General features: G+C 37.9%; 1 protein-coding gene across 1 annotated transcript; it reads right to left on the bottom strand.

Moving 5' to 3' along the window:
- Positions 1–1,664: 1,664 nt before the first annotated feature.
- Positions 1,665–25,265, bottom strand: LOC106052222 (uncharacterized). The gene is made up of 2 exons (XM_056021890.1): positions 24,732–25,265; positions 1,665–4,154 (listed from the first exon to the last, which is right to left on the bottom strand). The coding sequence occupies exon 2, from the start codon at positions 3,836–3,838 to the stop codon at positions 2,654–2,656; it is 1,185 nt and encodes a 394-aa protein (XP_055877865.1). The 5' UTR covers positions 3,839–4,154; positions 24,732–25,265; the 3' UTR covers positions 1,665–2,653.

The following is a 25,265-nucleotide window of genomic DNA, read 5'->3' as shown; positions in this document are numbered from 1 at the left end:
AATAAAAAAATAATCAATCAATCAATTAATGGTAATTAACTAATTTTGTTTGATATAGAAAATGGGAAATGAATCTTACAGTAATTAGAGATATGGCTTTAAATGTGCAGTTTTTTTCCATTATATCATTTTTAAAAAGTATTTTTTTAAATTTTGCTTGTTGTTATTTATTTATCAGCAATGACCTTTCAATATAGCGGCCTTGACATTGTTTAGTCTAGCTCTCTAATATTGAAAATCTAAATCTTCCTCTTTCATAACCTTATACTTCCGTATGTCCCACCCATAGACATAAAATGTATATTGTAATGTAGACCTATGTACTTTAAATAGGACTCGTTCATTGCTGGATGTCCCTGCTGCTACTAGTGTCTGGACAGTGGATTTGAAGGATTTTACAAAGTAAAAAAAAAATTGTGCTTTTCTTCTCAGCTAGATCTCAATTCCATATTTATCATCTAGCAAATTTTGAGCATAAAATATTATTATTTTTTTGTACAAATAAATCACTCTTAAGATCCAAATGTTCTTGAGCTGTACATAGTACTCGAGTTGACGATTTGGTGTTGTCAACTTTAACAAACTGGGGACGTTGGGTCAAAAAAATTTAGAACCCTTGCTTGCGCGTAAGGGCTAACATTTAAGTTACTCAGTTTTTGGATCAGTTTGTGGCACGTATCCCGTATGGGAGACGAACGTATGCCAAAGCAAAGGCAGTCTTTTTTGGTGAGCTAAAAGGTGGTCGACGTAACAGAGAGAGGCGCCCCACGGAAACGCTTCAAAAACCAGCTTAGGCGTCAGCTTTCCTTAGCTGACATAGAAGAGAGCACCTGGTTGCATGCGGCCTTAGAACGAAACAGCTAGAGGTCACTTACGAAGGCAGCGGGATACACATTTGAGACCAAAAGAAAATCCGCTGCCGAGGACAAACGCAGACGGCGAAAAGAAAATCTAAATCGACCACCAGCGGACAATGGTTATGCTTGCCCTGGATGTGGCAAAATATGTAGGTCACAGCTGGGGCTGCGCAGCCACGGGAAATACTGAATTTCTCACTAAGTTTCGGACTCGAAGACAAGCCTAATTATTAGATGTGACTGTATGGTGATGAAAGCCGAAGAATGATATGGAATGTGTTTATGTGTTTCTATGGTGACGGTGGGAAGAGGCTTGCTATGGTTGTGAATGATGCAAGATTGGTGGCATTATCGTCATTGGTTTTAGTAAGGACAGATGACTCCAGAACTAAAAGATTGTGTTATTGTAGTCAGTTCGAATTTTGTTAGAAAAATAGTATTACTAAAGTCTAGTATATTTATTTTATCTCATATTAACTTGATTTTGTCAGTTGATTGTATTGTGGGAAGCGTGGTCGAGAGGCCAAGTACGCTTCAACTTGGCTTGGCTACCTAGAAGGGGGCTCGAGGTTCGACACCTCGCCTAAAGTCAGCACGGAAAACCAACTCCTAGATACCCCCTCCCCCCCCCCACCCCCACAGGTCTATGGATGAGATTGGACCAAAAGCGCTCTGAGCATGCTATAAGCATGAAATTGGCGCTATATAAAAGGTATAATAATAATAATAATGTTTGTATAATTTTGTTCTCTAGTAAAATTTTAACACGCAAAACAAGAAATAATATTACAGCTGACCTTTTAATGTAATGGGTATGGTTTTGTCTTTTTTATCGCATAAAAAAATAGAAATCATGTCCATATTTTACATTGAAGTCAATACAAAAACAAAACATTATTAAATCAATAAATTAGAGCAAAACATTTCATTGATATGTAAATTCTTGTTACAATTTAGGTTTCTTTCAGCCGTAGAAAGATACGTTTTTTTTTTGGTAATTAAATAATGCATTGTTAATTACACAAATGAACACACCTCACGCACGCACACTCAATTCCGGCCACCCGGCTCGGTAGCTTAAAGTAGGCCCTGCTACAATAGGGATCTAGAGTCAGTCTCGGCTCCAGGGGCGGGCTCAAAACTAAACTCTCCGTGTTTACACTCTTTGCAATATTTCTATTCTTGAGAGGTGCAATAACAACGCAGATAAATGTGACATCGCTTTGGTGTATGGATTATGGAATATTTTGTTTAAAAAAACATATATAACAAATTCAGAATAACAGATTTATAACAAATTCAAAATTAACAACTCTTTTTAAAAAAAAAAAAGTAAATGCTCAATTTTGATAACAGGCAGTGGTCTCTAAACTGTTTTAGTATATGAGGTCTTTATGAGGTCTTTATGAGGTCTTTATGAGGTCTTTGAAAGCAGTCCAACAAATCCATTGTATGCGGTTTGAAAGGTCTTTCAACTATCATAGCCATCAATAAGACCTTTAAAATCAAGACACTGTACTCATCTTCTTATTTTATATATTATATGCAGTATGATATTGAACAATGAGCACAGTCCAATCGGTCATAGTATGTAATTGGAGAATTTGTTTAATCTTTAGGGCAGTGTAATAAGCAGACTTATAAGGCAGCAGGGGTATAATAATATCCATTTTTTCAAATGCATAAACACATGTTTATAAATCCAGGTAAATCCTTTGCCGAAATACTATGTTTATTTTGAAAAGTTTGTTTCGTTAAAAGCAGCAACATCAAAGTTTTTAATAACATGACATTGTTTAGACGGATGACGTGGCCTCACTTTCCCGCGAGGTGATGTCAGTGATATTCATAGCATCATTCGGAACATTTACAATAAAGGTGTCTTTCAACTCTTCCATGACGTCAGCATCATCGCGTGCCGTGACGTCAGATTCGTCCAAGCTCACCATATGCTTGTAGCTAATTGAGCTGTTTTCTCTAGAATCTCCGGACGCCTTGGCTTCCAGTTCTACAAGGTCTATAGTGCTTTCTACATTACTGGAAGAGAACTGTAAATCTTTGACGCCAGCATCGCCATTTCTGCCTTCCAAGTCCATAGACTCAGACCTGGGCATCGCCAGTTTCTCTTTCTTATGCTCATAAAACTCGTAGAGGGTCATGCCGATCAGGATGATGTTCTTGAGCGTGAAGGGAGAGATGCTGACGCTGTTCGTCTGCCAAAGCATTAGCCGTGTCAGCAGGTTGGGCACGTTCACAGCTAGGACTACCAGCAGACGGTGGAGGTAGATCATCGGGCGGCTGAGGCTGTCCCTGCCAAACTGAGTCCTGCTCAGCGTGATCAGTGGAACAGTGGGCAGGAGAAGGTTCAGTGCCGCCAGCGTGAGGATAATTTCCTCAAGCCCAGACCAAAGAGTCCCCCTGTCTTCTTTGTTAAAGCACACTTCCAAGATGTCGGCGGTGTCTAAAATGTCGAATACCACGTGACCGGTGAGGTCATAGATATAACTGCGTCGTCTGCTTCCGAGAGGAGCGTCGTGCTGCGTGGTGAGCAAGAAGATGAAAATGCAGCTCCCTATGGCCACGGCGGTCTTAAACGTGTTGGCCCCGAAGATGGAGGGCTTGTTCTCTTCGTTCTCCAGAGCGTTCTTCTCAACCACCAGAACGATTTTGATGATCACGCAGATGTTGATGAGAGCCCAAGGGAGCCAAGAGATGCTGAAGCCCGAGTGCCTCTTCTGAGAGTGGTCCGTGTGTCGCTGCTTCTCCAGCATGACGTAGGAGTACACCATGCTGATGACCAGCACGACCAGCGCGATGAAGTCAGCCACTAGCCAGTAGAGGTAGTCGGGAGACAGGTAGAACACGAGAAAATAGTCCATCAACCCAGCCTGCAGTACAAACAATACGATGCACATTCCAGCGGCGGGCCCGTGATGGAGCTTGGAGCATCGGTGTACAATAGCATCAGAGAGCTTAGCCATTTTAAGCGTCCAGCGCTTCGGTCTAACAATTTGTGACCTTTTGTGAAGTTGTTCCTGATGAAGGAAAGTTCTGCTGTGTGATCTATATTTAGCCCCTGCCTTAGGGTACGATCATGACAGACGGCTAGATATTGATCTGCGCTGTTGGCTATTTTTAGATCATGACGACTGAAGTGTTCACACGATTCAAAAATGGATGATTTTTTACATTTGTTTTATTCCCATCTGGTCCGCAATTAGCTGAATCCACGATAGAAATTGTCTCCCCAGGAAAAGACAATCTACGCCAACTGAGAGTTGTTCCATAGTTACGTCCCTGTGAAACAAGAAAATATCAATTAATTATCTTATTTGAATTATTTTAAAAAAATGACAAATAAGATCTTATTAGTTAAAGTTCTACACCACCACCACCTATCCCTTAGTCTGTTGAACCGTTAGGGCACAACACAAGATCTGTTGACCGTTTTTCTCCATTCCTCTATGTCTTTTGCCTTGGATAGAATTTCATTTAATGATAGGCCTGTCCGTTCACTATATCAACTCACTCTGTCTGCCTGGTAAAAAGTTTGTATACTCAGAGGATCATGTAAAAATTCACCAAGATACCCCCTTCTTCTCTCCTCCTTTCCCAACTGGTCCAGACAAGTAATAGTATCATAGCGCATAGAAAAAGCTAAAAGCTAAACAAAAACATTTGGTAAAAATATTCTAATTGCACAGATTTATTAAGTCTAGGTCAGTTATATTTATATATAAAATTGCATGACTGATCCAAACTAATTGATACAATTACACTTAAAATAAGCTTTGGTTTTTAAAAGTTTTTTGTTTTGTTTTTCTTGTTTTATGTTTTCCTATGTCTGCCTCTTCTTCTATCTCCTGGTATTATTCCCTGAAGGAAGGTTTTTGCAAGCCCTGAGGTTCTAATGTATCATAACGTGTTGTGGTAATTTTTTAAAGACATTTTCCAGCCACATAGAATTAATGTGTAAAGATGATCATAACAAATATATTTTCTTGTTTCACATGTTTTGGATGTTTTTTCATAGTTGAAGATAATCTACGTCCTAGTCCAAACCTCCCGCAGGACGACGGGGGATGGCAGCAGGCAGAGTATGAACCCGGGACCAACTCCGAACGACAGTCCAGAGCGCATACCGCAGGGCCAGGCAGCCATCCTGCGTGTATAAGTGAATGCATTCGAATCATATTGAATAATGTTCCTAGGGCTTCAGAACAGGGACAGGACATTTGTGGTGTAATCAGATTATTGAACATGCTTGGTCTGAATGTTGCTAATAAGGTCCAGCAATCATACGAGTTACACGTGGAGTCCGCTTGATCAATCTGATAGTGAACATGTCATACATTTGTGGAACATCAACCCGCTCCATGCTCTAATGGCACTTCGGAAAGATAGATCGTTTACAAATATTTATCTTATCACAGGAATAAGAAATAAATTATACACAAATCAACTCTATATTGACCCTTTGTGGGGAAAATACGTTTGGAAACACCCCAGAACAGAAGGTTAAAAAGTAAAGTAACAATAATACATAAGACAATGAACCATGTCACAGCTTTCCTATTATATTTATAATTATAACTCTATAGAATCTACCTTAGGTCTCGATACGTCTAGGTGTCCCTGGTTCAGTTCTAGTTAACGAAATAAAACAATGAAACCACTAGATCAAACACATAAACTGTAATCATCTTTACTGCATATCACACACGCTGGTCTCTGATGCTTCAGGACTTTCAGTTAGAAGTGCAGCATATTCCAGGTAAAGGAAACGTCGTAGCGGACATTCTGTCACGCTTATCATAGATATAAGCCTACGTGGCTTCTCACAAGCATGTGTTGCTTCATCAAAGACTTTGTGTCTTCAACAGTTTAGACTTTGTTGCTTGATGGTCGACTTTCTGTCTACAACTAAGACTTTGTGTCTTCATCTTTTAAGAATGTGTGTCTTCATCTTTTAAGACTGTGTGTCTTCCTCTTCTAAGACTGTGTGTCTTAACTATAGACTGTGTGCCTATTACATTGCAGTCTGTGTGACTACATTAAAGTCTGTGTGACTACATTAAAGTCTGTGTGACTATGTTCAAGTTTGTTTGGATACATAAACGCCTGTGTGGCATATTCAGAGCCTTTGTGGCCTAGCGACTTAACATTTTTGTTGTATTGTGGTGTAATGTTTTATACTTGTTTTATAATCCTGTTTTTTATGTATCTTTGTAAAAATTGATTATAATTTTAGGAGGGGCGAGATGTCACGGATGAATGTGTGTATGTATGTATAATCTATTTTTACAATCTGCGCGAATGACCGGAAATGTGTTTTGTTGTCAGATAGAGACCAGCGTGTGTGATATGCAATAAAGATGATTACAGTTTATGTGTTTGATCTAGTGGTTTAATTGTTTTATTTCGTTAACTAGAACTGAACCAGAGACACCTAGACATATCGAGACCTAAGGTAGATTCTATCGAGTTATTTTTATAAATATAATAGGAAAGCTGTGAAAAAACCATAAGTTACAGATAAAAACACAACCTAATAAAAATAGTTATAAAGACACAAAGATAAAGGCACATTTCTTATTCCATAAGACAGGACACATTTTTATAAGTGCTCTGTCTTCCAAGGGCTAATTAGATCATGGAGCGGGTTGTCAGAAAACCAATGACTTTGTAGAGTTTAAGTCCTTGATTAATATGCATGACTAACCACAAGGACGTAATAATCTTCTTCAATGAAGGAACGTCTGTATTCTATAAGATAAGATAACAATGGTTGATACATGTAGGCCTATATGTTTGTGTAATGACGAAAGTGTATGTTCACATCATCGATGTAGTGTGTTGTTCTCTGAGTCTGTCATTCCGTGCATTGTTGTAGCCTAATAAAACCATATGCTAGGTTTCTCCGACTTGGTCATCATAATTTTTTAGTGCAACAATATCTTATCTTATCTTATATAATACAGACGTTACTTCAAAAAAGAAGATGATTACGTCCTACGCGTCATGCATTTAGTCATGCATATTAACCAACGACTTAAATTTTGCCAAGTCACTGGTTTTTCCTGGCTAGCTCAGGCAACCCATTCCATGCTCTAATAGCACTAGGGAAGAAGGAGTATTTGTACAAATTTGTCCTAGCATATGGGACGAGGAATGTGCCTTTATCTTTGTGTATATATTCATTGATATTTATTACATTTATTTAAAGTATTTTCTGTTTAAACTGTACCACTCAGTTTATATTATAGACATAGAAATATATATGCTTATAACATGTTTTAAATGATAAGGATGTTGAAGATAATCTACTTCCTAGTCCAAACCTCCCGCAGGATGACGGGGGATGGCAGCGGGCAGGATTTGAACCCGGAACCATCGAGACGACCGAACGACAGTCCAGAGCGCATACCGCACGACCAGGCAGCCCTCGAAACCAGTCTGTGGCTTATTTTTTTTTTAAAAAAGGAAACTAATCACAATGTTTGATGTTGATATTACTTGCATTTTAAATAGGTCTTATTAAAATAATTTCCTTTAGCAACACAAGCTTCTAATCCGACAAGAATTATAGCTGCCACAGTAGCCTACAACAAGACTAGTCAATACTTGGATATTTTTACTGTTTAAAAAAAAATCCCTCAAATGGATTTCACCATATGAAGCACGTATCCAGGTAAAAAAATCGATGATACAAATCAAATAAAAAGCAAATATTGACCATCCACAAATTCATATTACTGTTAATAGTATACTGCAGTTATAGCACAAACAGCAGTGTCATAACGACACAGACACTAATTAGGCCTACTTGATATAATTTCAAAATTTAATAGCCTGTAATGTTTAAAAGACATTGATTAGTTGTCGGAAGCGAAGAGACCTATTACGCAATACGCTCTCATTCACCAATCGTAAACAAACAACAATGAGCCCAGTGCTTCCCTATTTCTCCTATACAACTTACGACCTACTATGAATCAACAATGGTTATCACGTGACTGGTTTTTTTTTTCGTTGTTTTATCAATGGTTATCACGCGACCGTTCGTTTCGGTGAATGAGGTCCATTTGTAGGGCGCTGTTGGTCTTAGCTCTAGAAAGTCACGCATCGTTGACGCTGCCCTGGTACTGGGTCGACACGATAAATGATGTGGTCATTCACGTCATTGTGGGGCTAGCTCCGTTTGGGGGCTACTGGAGCATGACCTCCGTTTTAGTGAGGTGGACAGAGAGTACAAACGAGACAGCAGCCTCAACAAATTACGAGACAGCAGCCTCAACAAACTCATTGAAGTTCTCAACACACTTTTGTATAGCTCTGAGACCTGAGTGCTCTATAGGAGGCTTCGAAGGTTTTTATTATTATAGCTTTTATATAGCGCTACTTTCATGCTTATAGCATGCTCAGAGCGCTTTTTGGTCCTATCTCATTTGTGGACCGGTGGAGGGGGGGGGAGGGGAGGGGGTATCTAGGAGTTGGTTTTCCGTGCTGCCTTTAGGCGCTCAGTAAACACAACTCTGCCCGAGTCGGGTGTCGAACCTCGAGCCCCCTTTCTAGGTAGCCAAGCCAAGCCAAGGTCAAGCGCACTTGGCCTCTCGACCACGCTTCCCATTTGTAGGGCGCTCGACGGTTGATTTTTTTTTTCTCTGGAAAGTCACGCATCGTTGCAGCTGCCCTGGTACTTGGTCGACACGATTGATGATGTGGTCATTCACGTTGATTTGTGGGGGCTAGCTCCGTTCGGGGGCTACTGGAGCATGACCTCCGTTTTAGTGAGGTGGACAGAGAGTACAAACGAGACAGCAGCCTCAACAAATTACGAGACAGCAGCCTCAACAAATTACGAGACAGCAGCCTCAACAAATTACGAGACAGCAGCCTCAAAAAAATACGAGACAGCAGCCTCAACAAATTACGAGACAGCAGCCTCAACAAATTACGAGACAGCAGCCTCAACGAATTACGAGACAGCAGCCTCAACAAATTACGAGACAGCAGCCTCAACAAATTACGAGACAGCAGCCTCAACAAATTACGAAACAGCAGCCTCAACAAATTACGAGACAGCAGCCTCAACAAACTCATTGAAGTTCTAAACACACTTTTGTATAGCTTTGAGACCTGAGTGCTCTATAGGAGGCATCGAAGGTTTCTCAAACGATTCAAAGGTGCTTCCGCTCCGTAATGGGCATACGCAAGATTACTGTGTCTGGTGGAGGCTGGTGTGGACAGTATAAAACTACTTACCATTCGACGCCTGCGCTGGGTCGGACACCTATCCCATATGGGAGATGACCGCATGTCCTAGGTCAGCGGTTCTCAACCTTTTATGCTCGGCGACCCCTTTTTACAATCCACCACTCTGCCGCAACCCCCCCCCCACACACACACATACAACAATAGAAGAGTAGACAATTTTCGATGGTCTTAGGCGACCCCTGGCAAATCGTCATTCGACCCCCTTGGGGGACCCACAGGTTGAGAACCCCTGTCCTAGGTGATTTTATTTGGCGAGACTAAAGGAGCTCGGCGTAACAGAGTTACTCCCAATAGCGCTAGAGAGATTTACTCAGGCGCCATTTTACCTCCACTGTCATAGAGGAAAAGCAGATGGGAGATTACCCTTGAAAGAGACAGCAGTGTGTGACTCAAAGGTCTGTAGCTCACATGAGAAAGCGTTTTGTTGTTTAACTGTTGCTCATGAGACCTTCCGTACACAATCTCATCTGGCTGTACAGTGTGAGAACTACTGTTTCATTAGCATAACCTCCCTTCCTCCTCAAACTTTCAAAGTGTGTCTCGCAATACCACAAGCCAGACCAAAAACTATCAAATTTTTTTTTGTTCAATGGACTACCTGGCATATTGTTCTATTTACACGACTCTTGTATAACATTAAATCTGCACGAGCATCAATCCTACAAGTATCATAGCGTTGAGCGACACATACATGTCAAAATGTTCAAAGCTAAAATGTTAAACGTTCAAATGTAAAATGTTAAATTTTAAGCGTTAAATGTTAAAAGTTTAAATGTTAAATTGTTAAATGCTAAATTGTTAAATGTTAAAAGTTAAATATTAAAATGCTAAATTGTTAAATGCTAAATCGTTAAATGTTAAAAAAAGTTAAATATTAAAATGCTAATTTGTTAAATTGTTAAATGCTAAATCATTAAATGTTAAAAGTTAAATATTAAAATCCTAAATTGTTAAATGTTAAGTTGTTAAATGTTAAAAGTTAAATATTAAAGTGTTAAATTGTTAAATGTTAAAAGTTAAATATTAAAGTGTTAAATGTTAAATATTAAAATGTTAAATGTTAAAACAGAAAGTGAAAAAGACAACAGAAGACTTAAAAAGTAAAGTAGCAAAAATTCACTGAACCCTAACTGACAAATCCAATAAGAAAACCTAATAACAAGTTCATAGAAACACAAAGATAAAGGCACAGTTCTTGTTCTATGTGATACGACAGAATGTTAAGATATGACCATAGTGCACTGACCACTAAATAAAACCAACTTTTAAAATATTATTGCGCATAAATATAGTAGTGACTTTAATAAATAAAAAAAAAGGTCTTATTACACTAGTTTTAACATTAAAGTTGTAAAGAATATTCTTACTTGTTTGGAAGTCTCGTTAGATTGGCTTCAAAAAGTAAAGACTTTATGAGACTGAACATCATATTCTACTATTTATCTGACATTTGACTACTAGACCTTAAATCCCCCCAAAAATATTCCGATGTCCGGATTAAGATTGATTCAAATAAGCCTGGAGCGACTGCTCTTCAAAGGAAACTAGTGCCAATAACAATTCTAATTAATACGCGTTTCCTATTACGACAATAAGTTAATTATCTCTTTCGACTCCAGGCATGTGGATCTAGTTAGGAAAACAATAAAACATCAGAGAGGACACGATCTTGTGTTGACGGAACTTGCCGAAATCAATCAAAGAGATGACCCGAACTTGTGGGAACTTGTCGAGCTCAATCAAAGAGATGACCCGAACTTGTGGGAACTTGCCGAGTTCAATTAAGAAGATGACCCGAACTTGTGGGAACTTGCCGAGTTCAATTAAGAAGATGACCCGAACTTGTGGGAACTTGCCGAGTTCAATTAAGAAGATGACCCGAACTTGTGGGAACTTGCCGAGTTCAATTAAGAAGATGACCCGAACTTGTGGGAACTTGCCAAGCTCAATCAAAGAAATGACCCGAACTTGTGGGAACTTGCCAAGCTCAATCAAAGAAATGACCCGAACTTGTGGGAACTTGCCGAAATCAATCAAAGAGATGACCCGAACTTGTGGGAACTTGTCGAGCTCAATCAAAGAGATGACCCGAACTTGTGGGAACTTGCCGAGTTCAATTAAGAAGATGACCCGAACTTGTGGGAACTTGCCGAGTTCAATTAAAGAGATGACCCGAACTTGTGGAAACTTGCCGAGTTCAATCAAAGAGATGACCCGAACTTGTTGACGGAACTTGCCGAGCTCTATCAACGAGATGGCCCGAACTTGTGTTAACTTGCCAAGCTCAATCAAAGAAATGACCCGAACTTGTTGACGGAACTTGCCGAGGTCTATCAACGAGATGGCCCGAACTTGTTAACGGAACTTGCCGAGCTCAATCAACGAGATGGCCCGAACTTGTTAACGGAACTTGCCGAGCTCAATCACAGGTCGGACGACTTAGGGCAATAGCCTCAAAACCAAATTGTTTGTTTTGGATCAAAGAAAAAAAAGCTAAACTCAATTGAATTATGAGTAAGAGAAATTGTCAATGAAACAATTCATTTAGCCAGTGCATTAATTTAGTGACGCCCAAACTACGGCCTGCGGTCATTTTCAGTCCGTGACGATGTGCTCCGATACTTATGCCTGCAGGGCGTAATTAGGCTGACAAGTCGATGACAGGTATGACCCCCCCCCCCCCCCAGAACAAAAAAGTTGACCACCACTGCATGAAAAAATTTAATCAGTAAGTCACATATCATAATCCAGAGTAGAGTTAACAAGTAGCTAATACAGAGTTTCTCAAACTGGGTTCCGCGGACCCCTAGCGTCCGCGAGACGAACGAAAGGGATACTCAGAAAGATGAAAATTGTAAAATATTAAAATTAAAAAACAGTAAATCCGATCGTATAACTTGAATACTAATCAACTCGTCGCTCACTACTGTTTGATATGTCTATTAGGTACTATTCTATAATTCAAAAAAACAGAATTGGAAAAGTGGTTTGAGTGCTGGGACAAGTCCCAAAAAGCCCGTGGAGTCTGGGAGCGCATGAGGCGCCATCTGACCGCACTTCCCCGTGGTGGAGGCTGTCCAGGCCTGAACAAGCTATTATAGCACAGTGCAGGACAGGCCATTGTCTTGTTGGCTCATATTTCTCACGGCTATGGCCAAATTTCGATTCACGGTGCCCCCGCTGCGGGGAGGAAGAGGAAACCGTGCCTCATATTCTGTTTGACTGCCCCAGACTTGCTGATCTCCGTCTCGACAGGTCTGGGAAACCCAAAATTCTCGACCTGTATGGCGACGTGTATGCACTACGCGAGACAGCAGGGTTTCTGTCCAGGGCTTTTGCCAGAGAGGATTTGAGCCTCTCAAGCCCTCACTCAAATGGAGTTTGATGATGATGATGATTACGTACTATTCTATGACGACCTTAAGATCTTAAGATTGGCCAATATGAACAGCATGTATGCTCTCCTGACACAAAGAAGATTACGCTGGCTCGGACATGTCACCCGCATGCCAGGTGGCAGAATCCCGAAAGATATCTTATATGCTGAGCTTGTGGAAGGAGTCAGACCCAAGGGCCGCCCAAGACTAACATATAGAGATGTCTGCAAGCGAGACATGAGAGCCTCAGGCATCAGCGAAAGTATGTGGGAAAACATAGCCAAAGACCGGAGTGCATGGAGACAGACTGTGCGTGCTGGGACAACCCTTGCTGAGAACAAAAAAATTGAAGCGGCTTTAATCAAGAGGGATAAAAAGAAAGCTGCCCTGTCTGCTAGCCCTAAATCAGAGGCATACACATGTACGAATTGTGGCAAAGTCTGCCGTTCTAGAATTGGCTTGATTAGCCACACCAGATTCTGCCCCGTCTCAAGATTAAGCCAAAACCAGTGACTCATTTGGGCGCATCCATTGCCTTTCGAGACAAAAGGAGCCATATATATATATATATATGACGACCTAAATCTGAGATTCGAAGACATTCTTCACTTGAACATACCCGACTGGGTGATGAACCATCATGCGCGTAAACTTCCACACTTGAAATATCCACAAACGAGGAACTTAAACCAAACCATAGAACAAGTACAAGAATATAAATATCTAGGTACAACTATCTACAACAAACTGAAATGTAACAAACATTGTTAAAACATATACAAGAAAATTCACCAGCGACTCTTCTATCACAGAAAGCTAAGAAAATTTAACCTAGACAAAACAATAATCAAACTTTTCTACACAGTAAATATCAGCAGTCTAATCAACTTTGCCATCACCTGGTGGTATGGTAATACTTCACTGGCACAAAGACATAGACTTAATAGACTAATTAAAAAAGAATCGTATATCACTCGAACACAGCTACCATCTCTTGAAGAGCTTTTCCATGAAAGATGCCTTTCCAAAACACTCACGATTCTTAAAGATAACCTGCAGCCATTAAACCACTGTTACATCAGATCTGAACAAAGTGGTCGTCTCCCTTCCATTAGGACTAAAACAGAAAGATTTGAAAACTCCTTTATCCCACTTTCGGTCAGAGTGTTACAAGATCAGCTGTCGTCATCGAGAAGTACATAGAAGTCAAACTCATAAAGCGCTGGCTGTGAATGTGTATGTGTTTCGTGAGTGAATGTTGTTCGAATTTTTCATCCATATTGTTTTTGTAAAGTAAGTTACGCTGAGGTTGTCAATTGTAGTCAAACTGAATTTCCATTTGATTGGATCAATAAAATTATCTTATCTTATCTTATTTTATTGTTTAACTTAATGTTGACCAGAATTTAAAAAATGTAGCCAACTCAAAGTGCAGAAGTCTTAACATTCCCCAATGCTAGTTAATTTTTTTTTTAAATTGGAGCCTTCATACAAGGTACACACTATGATAAAGTACGTCACCTGATAAAAAAAAAGTTAGACCCTTTTAAAGAAAATACCAGCAATAAAGAAACAATTTTAAGGCGAGGTTGGATTATTATCTGAATCAGTCACAAAATATAGTCTTGATTTTCTTGACTAAACTGTTGAATTTTCTTTTATGACACAGTCTTCTCATTCAACCATGACGTCATTTCTTTCAGATAAAAAAAAAGTTTGCTACTACTGTTGTTATTTGTACAAGTATGCAATGGGAATAACATGTTTTGACCGTCTGCGAAGCTTGACTTCTGCCAAACTGTTTTCAGATTGACTATTTAGAAGATTTCACAATTTCAAAGCTTTATTCTCTAGATGAGTGATTCCCAAAGTGGTCTATATAGACCCCCCAGGGGTCTACGAAGACTTCCAAGGGGTCTATGAAAGTGAAAAAACAAATTGGGGGTCTATGAGATGTCCACGGGGGTCTATGATAATAGATTTCATTGAAGCAGGTCATGACTTTAATTTTCACATCACATTAATGTAATTCTTCACACTAATATATCATTTGTACCTTAGTTAATCCTTTAAATATTTATCCTACTATCCAAATGAAAAATTGTTGTATTTATTTTCAATACTTATTTCAATCACTTCATTTTGTCTACATGTAAGTAATGTTTAGCAAAAAGAAATGTAAACTGTATAGCGTTGATTATTTAAAATTGTTCATTCCTTCCTTATCAAACATGCCAATTGCATTTTTATGCCGATATGAAACTAATTACGCTGGAGGATCATCTGAGACAAAGTCACTATCAAAAAAGATTTGAAAAACTTTCAAACATTCAAAGATAAAGTTCAGAATAGACCCACAAAATATCTTTTCGACATCGTATAGAGAAGATGATGGTATGTGGGCGTCTTACAATATCTGTTTACTTATATCAAAATAGGGTGGTAGTGGTTAAGCGCTTGGCATCCTAACCTGGGGTCCTGGGTTCGAATCTTTGTGAATTTTGAATGTCAGGATTTTTAGGGCTCCCCTGGGTCCACCCGTGACATCCGTGTCGAAGGTGCCGGTCCATCCAACTCTAATGGGTACCTGACTTAAGTTAGGAAAAGTAAAGGCGGTTGGTCGTTATGCTGGCCACGTGACACCCTGCTCGTTAACCGTTGGCCAAAGAAACAGATGACCTTAACATCATCACACGGTCTGAAAAGGGAACTTGACTTTTTATGACCAAATACGTAAAACACTAAAAGTAAAACATTTGATATTGCCAGCCGTTGTAGCTGTAAAAACTGTTTTACATAATGCTACATCTGATATTATTAAAAGAATTGCTTTAAGCAACTCTACTGTTCAAGGACACGTCGGTGGCATGAGTTATAAAATTAAAATCTTATTATCTAATTCTTTGCAAACGACATAAATACAGTTTGGGATCAGCAGTGTCACAGGCTCTGACAGGGTGTAGTGATGTGTGCTGCAAACTGCATTAGGGTCGCTGGCTCCTTATTTTTACTCAGGGTTGACCCATAAAACATTTCCCATGTTTGAGTGCAAGACAGGAGAGTTTTTGAATTCTGCTAGATAGCCAGCCAAGGCTAATGAGCCCTTCCTGCTTACTGGCTTCTCCCCTTCTCCTGGTAGTGATAACATCTTCGCAGACTCACTATTTGTCGCCACACATGAAAGATTAAGAAATACACGAAAAACTGCTCTTTGAGAAAATTTTAATGATACTTAAGGCAAATTAATTAATTAATTAATATTGAATGTTTGAAGCACTACTTCATAGAACAACAAATTCCTATTTGAAACATAACATCCGAACCAACGGATGATAAATCTGCAAAAAGACATTTCCAGTGTGTTTGGTGATTCCAGCAATACATATTTATTTTTATATTAATTGGTTTCAAAAAACAATCTCTATAACTTAGTATGTAGCTTTAAATTACTTTTCACTTTTCAACTCACTACAGATAGAAATTAGTTTAACATAAATGTTGATGAATTTGAACAAATGTGCTAATTAAGCAGGGGGTCTACCGAAAACCAGAAAATATGGCAAGGGGTCTACAAGACAAAAAAGTTTGGGAACCACTGCTCTAGATCATCAAGACATGCCTTTACTGATGTCACTAGGTGAAAGTAAACATCCCCCTCCCCCCGAAAAAAAAGTGTGTGTGTGGTGGGGGGGGGGAAAGGCGCACGTAGCACGAGGCAATACACATTACAAATACAAAAAGTCGAAGCGTGACTTAACTCTTTCTCTCCGTAATTATTTACCACATTCTAGTGGAATCAACGTTGGTATCGTTTTTAGGAGAGAAAGAGTTAAGAGAGGATCATGGGAAACCGGATGGGGGGAAGCAGACATCTTGTTGGAATATTTAGACGAGACTATTCTCCTTACTCAAAGAAACTAGACTTTTTGAGGATTAATCTTCTTTTTAACGTATCAACAATTATTCTTTTTAAAAATATTGACAGATTTCGAAAACAAAATGCTAACTGATTTTTTTTTGTGCCAAATCTTTTCTCGAAACGAATTAATTTTTTTTTTTGTTCAATGGACCTCATTTAGCCACGTGACAATATTGATACAACAATGGAAAAAAACGCATCACGTGACATCCTTCATGGATTACGTATTTTGTATAGAAGAGACGTGGTTAAATGTTGTTTGTTTACGATTAGTGAATGAGGTCCATTCCATCTGTCTCTTTAGGAAGCCACTTGTTGCCAGGTGCTTTCCTCTATGCCAGTTAATATAGTTCATTGAAATAAAACTTCCGATATCATTTTGCGATTAACTCTTTCTCTCCTAATTAACGATACCAACGTTGATTTGACCTCATTAAATTAAATAAATGTTTAATTCTATAAACTTTATTTTGATATATATATATATAAAGAGCATGCATTCCCCTTTATAGCTATTCCAAATAAAACATTTTCTGATAAACGAAAAAGTTATTGAAACTTAATCATGACAGGGTAGTGAAATAGTAATAAGCAAATTGAAGAATTTCGTGGAAAAATATGTTGAATGCCGTAAAGATTCGTATCCTTAACTCTTTCTCTGCGTAATTGGTGGACTAGAAATAGATCAATACTAGAGGCTTAGTTTAGGGCACATTATAGGCAGATAACTCCAGCGCGTCCTTTTTTCCAGTCTTCTTAGTGACATTTGTCGTCTGCGAGGGAAAGTTTTTTTTTTTTTTTGTTTTGTTTTGTTTTTAAGTCCTGAACGTTTTTCCAGAGACGAAGTGTATTACTTTTGGTCCGGCAGGGTTACCTATTTGCGTTAAAGTCAAGTTCCCCATTCAAGACCATGCGGTCTATAGGGCAGATGATGTAAAGGTTATCTGTTACTTTGGCCCACGGTTAACGCCAGCACAACCGCCTTTTCTTTTACCCAACTAATGTCATGTACCCATGAGAGCTGGGTGGACTCACAGGCGCTCTTAAGATCCAGAAAATAAAAAATTCCAGTCTTCACCAGGATTCGAACCCGGGGCTTATTTGTATGCTTATTGTATTTACTATACATCTAATATAGTGAGAAGCGTGGTCGAGAGGCCAAGTGCGCTTGAACTTGGCTTGGCTTGGCTACCTAGAAGGGGGCTCGAGGTTCGACACCCGACTCGTTGTGTTACTGAGCGCTTATAGGCAGCACGGAAAACCAACTCCTAGATACCCCTTCCCCCCCCCCCCCCCAACTGGTCCACAAATGAGATTGGACCAAAAGCGCTCTGAGCATGCTATACGCATGAAAGTAGCGCTATATAAAAGCTATAATACTAGCCGCTGGATGGAATGAAATGGCAGTGGGCAAGATTTGAACTTGATGACGGTCCGAACCGTACACCACAAGACCATATTTTACCAAAATCAAATGTGCAACAAGTAATGAGCATTTAAAACAAATGTTTCGGATATCTTCGTGCTGCCTTGATCAGGCATGCACATAAAATAAATAAAGCGACCGTGTGGTGTGACATTAAAGGAAAACTCCGACGGTTTTTCAAATTTGAGTTATTGACATATTTAAATTCTGCGTAAAAAGTTGTAATAGTAAACATTTTACCATTTTTTATTTAAATGCTTAGAAACATTTATATTAAATAAATTAGTCAGTAAATTCTTGACATCTCAAAAAAAAAAAAAAACAGGGTGCTATGAGATTTTGTTTTAAGCTAGTTCACACGTCACTTCCCTCAACAATACTGAAAGAGAAACTAGATTTGACCAATCGTATCGCTTCATTCTTACAGTAGCTGTTAAGCTGTTAGGCTTAGTGACGGCCTAGTCCAGAGCTATGATACAGTCCCTATACATGTATAGATAGATCTAAAAGCATTAGGATAATGAACACGAGAAAAAGAGTAACATTTTCATCTAAGCCTCTCTCTGTCCCAAGAAGTAAATAGATCGTGTGTCTGACCGGTCACGGTCTGACTGATTCGAACAAACTGGTCAGTGTAAGGCTAGTCGAGACTACGTGTAGTCGGTCATGACAAGACAACCAAGCGATAGTGTTTGTTGTGTGTTGAGTGGTCAGGCGAGACAATACATACTGCCGTGGTTAGTCAAGCATGTAAATCTACTTTTAATACGCATTTTTTTCTTTGCTTACAAGATCCTAGATCTAACAGCATAGACGAAGATATATTTCTTTTACGAGAATGTAAACTTTGCTGTATGGTCTCCTGTTACACAATAAGTCAATAGATTAAAACACATTTGTGACGTCACATAGAAACCCGGTGAAAGTCTGACTGTTTTGGATGCGCAGGAAAATTACGTCGGAAAAACATCAATTACTAAGTTATTATTGCAAATAAAAAAAAAAAGAATCATATATTCATTATCTGTAAATCAAAACACACATTATATCAAAAATTGTCAAAACCATCGGAGTTTCCCTTTAAAGTAAGTATAGCACAGCTATTTACACAATTATTGGTTAGTATATTATAATTCTTCTTTTTAAGAAGTAGTTTTTTTTTTCCTAACAGTTTAAGAGAACTATAGACGGATATAGGACATTTATTTTTGAGACAGTTAATAGAAGAATTTATTTCTGGGTATGCATTGTTTTGTAGTGCACATTGAAAGCTCTTTGACTCCTGATTGGACTGGTTATCCCTTGGTCCATTAACCCTAGAGCAGTGGTTCTCAAGCTTTTAAGCTCGGCGACCCCTCTTTACAATCCCACACTGTGCCGCGACCCCCATTTCCCGCTTAGACACACAGCAATAGGAGAATAGACAAAACTATTCATTTTTTTCGATGGTCTCTGGCGACCCCTGGCAAATCGTCAATCGACCCCCCCAAGGGGGTCGCGACCCACAGGTTGAGAACCCCTGCCCTGTGGGTGTACCACAAATCGATAGCTGAAGCTCTGTTAAGCTGGGCATTGCTCTAGTTCCATACTTCATTGGCTGCCTAAGTAAGCGTTCTTCCGATCATCTTTTCATCTGTCCTTTGAATTTCGTCGCTAGGGGTGCTGCGACAGTTCAAGTCACAAAATCCCTTCATTATGTCGGTCAGTGTCTGTTCCTAGTATGATATCAAGAGAGAGGCCGGTGGTCGAGAGGCTAAGTGCGCTTGAACTTAGCTTGGCATGGCTGCCTATAAAGGGGGCTCGAGGTTCGACACTCGACTCGGGCAGAGTTGTGTTTACTGAACACCTAAAGGCTGCACAGAAAAAAACCAACTCCTAGATACCCCCTCCTCCCCACTGGTCCACAACTGAGATTGGACCAAAGCGCTCTGAGCATGCTATAAGCATGAAAGAAGCGCTATTTAAAAGCCATAATTTATAATTTATTCTTTTACGTTGTGCAGCCAGCTTTTCTTTGGACGACCCTTTCTTCGTGCTCCTTCCACTGTACCTTGAAGGATGACTTTAGGCAATGAGTCATGTCTTACAATAGGACCGAGCCAGCTCAGCTTTCGTCTCTTCACAGTATTGAGGAGTTTCTCTTTTTTGCCTTTTTTTTTCTTCATGTGCTACTATTAATAAATAGGCTAATAATAGTCCTATATATTTATTTACTATTTATAAATAGGCTAATAATAGTCCTATATATTTATTTACTATTTATAAATAGGCTAATAATAGTCCTATATATTTATTTACTATTTATAAATAGGCTAATAATAGTCCTATATATTTATTTACTATTTATAAATAGGCTAATAATAGTCCTATATATTTATTTACTATTTATAAATAGGCTAATAATAGTCCTATATATTTATTTACTATTTATAAATAGGCTAATAATAGTCCTATATATTTATTTACTATTTATAAATAGGCTAATAATAGTCCTATATATTTATTTACTATTTATAAATAGGCTAATAATAGTCCTATATATTTATTTACTATTAATAAATTAGGCTAATAATAGTCCTATATATTTATTTACTATTTATAAATAGGCTAATAATAGTCCTATATATTTATTTACTATTTATAAATAGGCTAATAATAGTCCTATATATTTATTTACTATTAATAAATTAGGCTAATAATAGTCCTATATATTTATTTACTATTTATAAATAGGCTAATAATAGTCCTATATATTTATTTACTATTTATAAATAGGCTAATAATAGTCCTATATATTTATTTACTATTTATAAATAGGCTAATAATAGTCCTATATATTTATTTACTATTTATAAATAGGCTAATAATAGTCCTATATATTTATTTACTATTTATAAATAGGCTAATAATAGTCCTATATATTTATTTACTATTAATAAATAGGCTAATAATAGTCCTATATATTTACTTTTTCCCTAACTAATGTCAGGTACCCATTAGAGCTGGGTGGAAACAGAGGCGACAAAAGATCACAAAATAAGAAATCCCAGTCTTCTTCAGGGTTCAAAGAATTCGAACCCGGGACCCCTGGTTCGGAAGCCAAGCGCGTTACCGCTCAGCCACAGCGCCTCCGTGTATTGATTCAGTTATTGACTTGGTTATTGTGACAGTTGTTATTTAGTCTTGCTAGAGAGCGGACATATTTTTATGATTATTGGATTTACTGTCATTTAACCAGATAGAAAGTGAAGTACATTGAAGTAAATTTGCCCGGCCATATTTCATGACATGTATCGGGCAGTTCCCTGTCACTACTAGCAGTTGGTAGCTGGAATGACTCTTGTGTGTGTGTGTTATCTGTTCTTCTTATTTAAATTATCGTCTGCTGATATGTAGCTGATATGTTACTCAGTGTTTCTCAGTGTGTTTTAATCATTGTTGTGATGTTAAGTACGACTCAAGCTTCACACAGTTTTAAGCACACAAGCTAGACACGACAATGTAACACCTAGAAATACATGGTGCCACAGCTTCATCGCGGGTAGATGTGGATGACACCAAAATCTAATCGCACCTTGTGACACCTACCCTTGTGACGCCGCTGAACAGGTTGATTGCCTAAACAAGTACAAAAACTTCTCTTCTCTCTCTTCCATTCTCAGTTTCCGAGTAAAATTGTACCTACAAGAAATAGTCTTTGCTTTTATTTTTCCCATATTATCTATATATAAAATTCTCTTCTTCGCCCAACCATGCGGGACACCACGCACGCACGCCGAGTATCTAGCCCTCGATGAAAAAGTCATGGAAAGATAACTCTTTTATTTCTGCAATTCGGACTACCCCACGTAACTTACGCGGCGACAGAGAGCGAGGCTCAGAAAAAAAAAAGAGGGTGGGGGAGAACTAATAATCTTCTCTGTATTTACCCGTCACTAAATAGCGGCGTCTGCTATGCCGCGGGTCGACTAGTTTTACATTATTCTCTATTTGTCATCAATTCCAGGGACACAACCTTCTACTTTGAAGTTATGATTTTTGTTAAATTAATAGACAGACGCAGCCTTTCATTCGTTTTACATGACACGAATATTTCTAAACATTAATAATAAATTTTAAAAAAAAAAATCGCTGTTAACAAACAAATTGTAGGCTCATGGCGCCGTAATAGCCTAACAAACACAAACACGACAGCTAAAACGACTGCTTAAATGACAATTAATCTAAAAAAAGTTTTAAACAGATAGGTTTTAATGTTATTCTTAAAAGTGGTGTAGCATGTTGTCTGTCTGAGATCAATGGGGAGTGAGTTCCAAACCCACTGAAAAAGCCCGCAGACCGTGGCTTTTGAGGGAGAAACGTGGCACTACTAAGAGCGCAGGGCTCTCTGGGGGACATATGGATTAATCAGTTCGCTAAGGTACAGGGGCATCTCAATGTTTTTTATACACTTATGACAAAGTGTGGCAAAGTCACAAATAGTTTATTATGTCATCTCTGCTAACCATTGTATGGTGTATCATTGATTCTTGTAGTATTTTAGCGGTCCCCGAAAGGGGAAAAGAAGCTATTAGTTTTGTGTGGCCTGTCTGTCCGTCTGTCCGTCCCGTTTAGATCTCGTAAACTAGAAAAGATAGTGAAACTCCGACATCATACTATTTTAGACCATTCAAAGTTCTGATGCAACGGCTACTTTTTTCTTTTCTGAAAGCGAAAAATCTAATTTTTTAAATCACTTATGCAAGCATTTTTTTCATAAAAATACACCACTTTTACAACTATTCACTATTAATAGTAACAAACACTCGAAACTCTTTATTACGGGATGCCACAATTTGCCATATTTTTAACACATTTATGCAAACGGTTGTAAAATTTTTGTCATTTTTTAAAAATATATTTTGTACTGTTAATTAAGTTATGTAAGTTCTGTTATTCTAAGTACTATATTTACACAGAAAAATGATTTTACTATTTTTTTAAAGAGAAAAAATCTATTTAGTATGCATATAAATCAGACATAATTGAAAACAACAATTAATAAGTAGTTTTTCATATTGTTGCGTGAACTGCAGCAAGATCGCAGATCACAGAATATATATTTTTTGTTTTGTTTTTTACGGAAATGTTTTATTCTTGAGGAATAAGAGATTGGCTCCTTACAAAACAATTAGATCAATTAGATATTCATTATAAGACATCAGTTAGGCCAGGTTCACTTCTAACTTCACATTCACTTTCACCTATCCTTTGGTCTGCTGGACCGCTGGGGCACCACACAAGATCTGTTAATCTTTTTTTTCTCAATTATTTTCTGTCGATTGTCTTTGATAGAATTTCATTCTGATAATATTGATACCTGCCTTTTTACCTGCCTGGGTGGACCACTGCGGGGGCCGATTTTGAGTTTGTGTTTCCACACAAACTGTCTTTGTAACCTTGTTTTTTTTTTTTACAAAGTTTATATAAACTCACTCCTTAATTCCGTTTGGGTGGATTATTTAACAATTTTTTTCTCTGATTTCCCAATCACAGATCAGGTTGAAATTTCGCACAATTATTCATTGTGAATCAATTAAAAAAAAAAATTAATTAATGACTCTGTGATAATTTATAAATTTTGTTTTAATAGAAAGGGGAGACAAATCTTGCCGTATTTAGATATATGGCAGTGATTATGTGGTGCTTTTCAGTATATAAGCTTTGTTTTTGTTAATTTTTATTTATATTCTACTATTTGGCTATCACTTTAAATCATTTAGTTCAATTTTGTTACATGAGTTATAAGTAAAGGATTAGTTAGAACTTTAAAAATGTTTTGATTCAATTATAGAAAATGTGATAGACATGATCGTTTTATGTGGTAGATGAGTTAATATGTTAAAATGAGCTAAACTATATGAAATAAAGTCTCATATATTACAAATGTTCATTCTAAAAGAAGAATGTTACGTCTAGTCTTTTTTTAGCTCTGCTAAGTTATTTCCTGTTTTCCTGGTTGATTCAGGTAACCCGTCTCATGCTCTACTGGCTTTTAGCAAATAAACGGAACTTGTAGGAATTTGTCCTATCATATGGAATAAGAAATGTGCCTTTGTGTCCTTGTGCCTGAGGATTTTTATTAAATTGTGTTTTTATATTCATCAGTTATTATTGAGTGTTTTATGTATTATTTCTATTTTGCTTTTTCAGTCTTTTGTCCTAAAATATCTTTAAATTTAGCATACTCTAGTTATAAGGGGCATAATCCTTATCCCAAAACAACACGGCTCTAATTAGTATCTGTTCTAGTTTTCCTGAACGATCCCAAACTATCTACGCATATGTAATAGATATGTGAAAATTAGGTTTATTAGTGATAGATAAGCTTGTATCTGATGGTTATGTGTGACAGATACCATATGTGATAGTCTGATAGATGCATAATATAAATATAAATATATATATATATATATATATATATATATATATATATATATATATGTGATAGATATATGATAATAAATAATAAGGCTTGTCTTCGAGTCCGAAGATTAGTGAGGAGTGTTTGTCCTCGGCAGCCGATAGATATATGATAGATATGTGATAAATACACTTGATTGTTATAGGATAATTATAACAAACGGGTATTTCTATATGCGACATATCATAACATAACAATAGCCTAGATCAAAACGTTTACAAAATACAACATATACATGGTGAGAGAGAGAGAGAGAGAGAGAGAGAGAGAGAGAGAGAGAGAGAGAGTGAGAGAGAGAGTGACAGAAAGAGGAAGGAGATGGGGGACAGAGGGAGCTCGAGAACGTTGAGAGTTAACAAGATGAAAAGAAGATCTAGATTTACTAATTAATTACAAAATCAAAGACTCTTACCTAACTTGCGAAATCCTTTAATTTATTGAACCCGTGCACTTGATTAGACCGGAAGTAGACCTTTATATCGTCTGCACCGAACTGGAAGGCCGCCGAGACGTGACTGTTACTGTAAGTCTTCCCATCTTGTTGACACAATCAATCATGTCTAATTTCACCTGTTCGAGTGATTTATTTCTACTTCCGAAACATTTAAACCAAAGATGATCCACTGTGGATGTAATCAATTTCATAAGTATTTAAATCGACAGATTTTAAAATTAAAAAAAAAAGAATCCCCTCGACACCTACAAAGGGACTAAACTCGTGATTCTACAGTTCAACTCTCGCTCATTAACTCCCTTGTCCTCCTGGCAATGTTTCTCACCCCCTCTCTTATGTTACATTTCTTATGTAACACTTACTACAAAAGCTTGTGTGTGCAGCGAGCGAACGACCAAAGGGAGACCATCAATAAGGGGGGAGAGAAAAACAAACAAGTTCTTCGATTGTATTGGAGAATTACCGTCTGCAACCTGCACATTTGAATGACCC

The sequence above is a fragment of the Biomphalaria glabrata genome, chromosome 2 (genome assembly GCF_947242115.1).
Source record: "Biomphalaria glabrata chromosome 2, xgBioGlab47.1, whole genome shotgun sequence".
NCBI classification, from domain to species: Eukaryota; Metazoa; Mollusca; class Gastropoda; family Planorbidae; genus Biomphalaria; species Biomphalaria glabrata.
The sequence above is the reverse complement of the archived record's forward strand: the minus strand, read 5'-3'. Positions and strand labels throughout refer to the sequence as shown.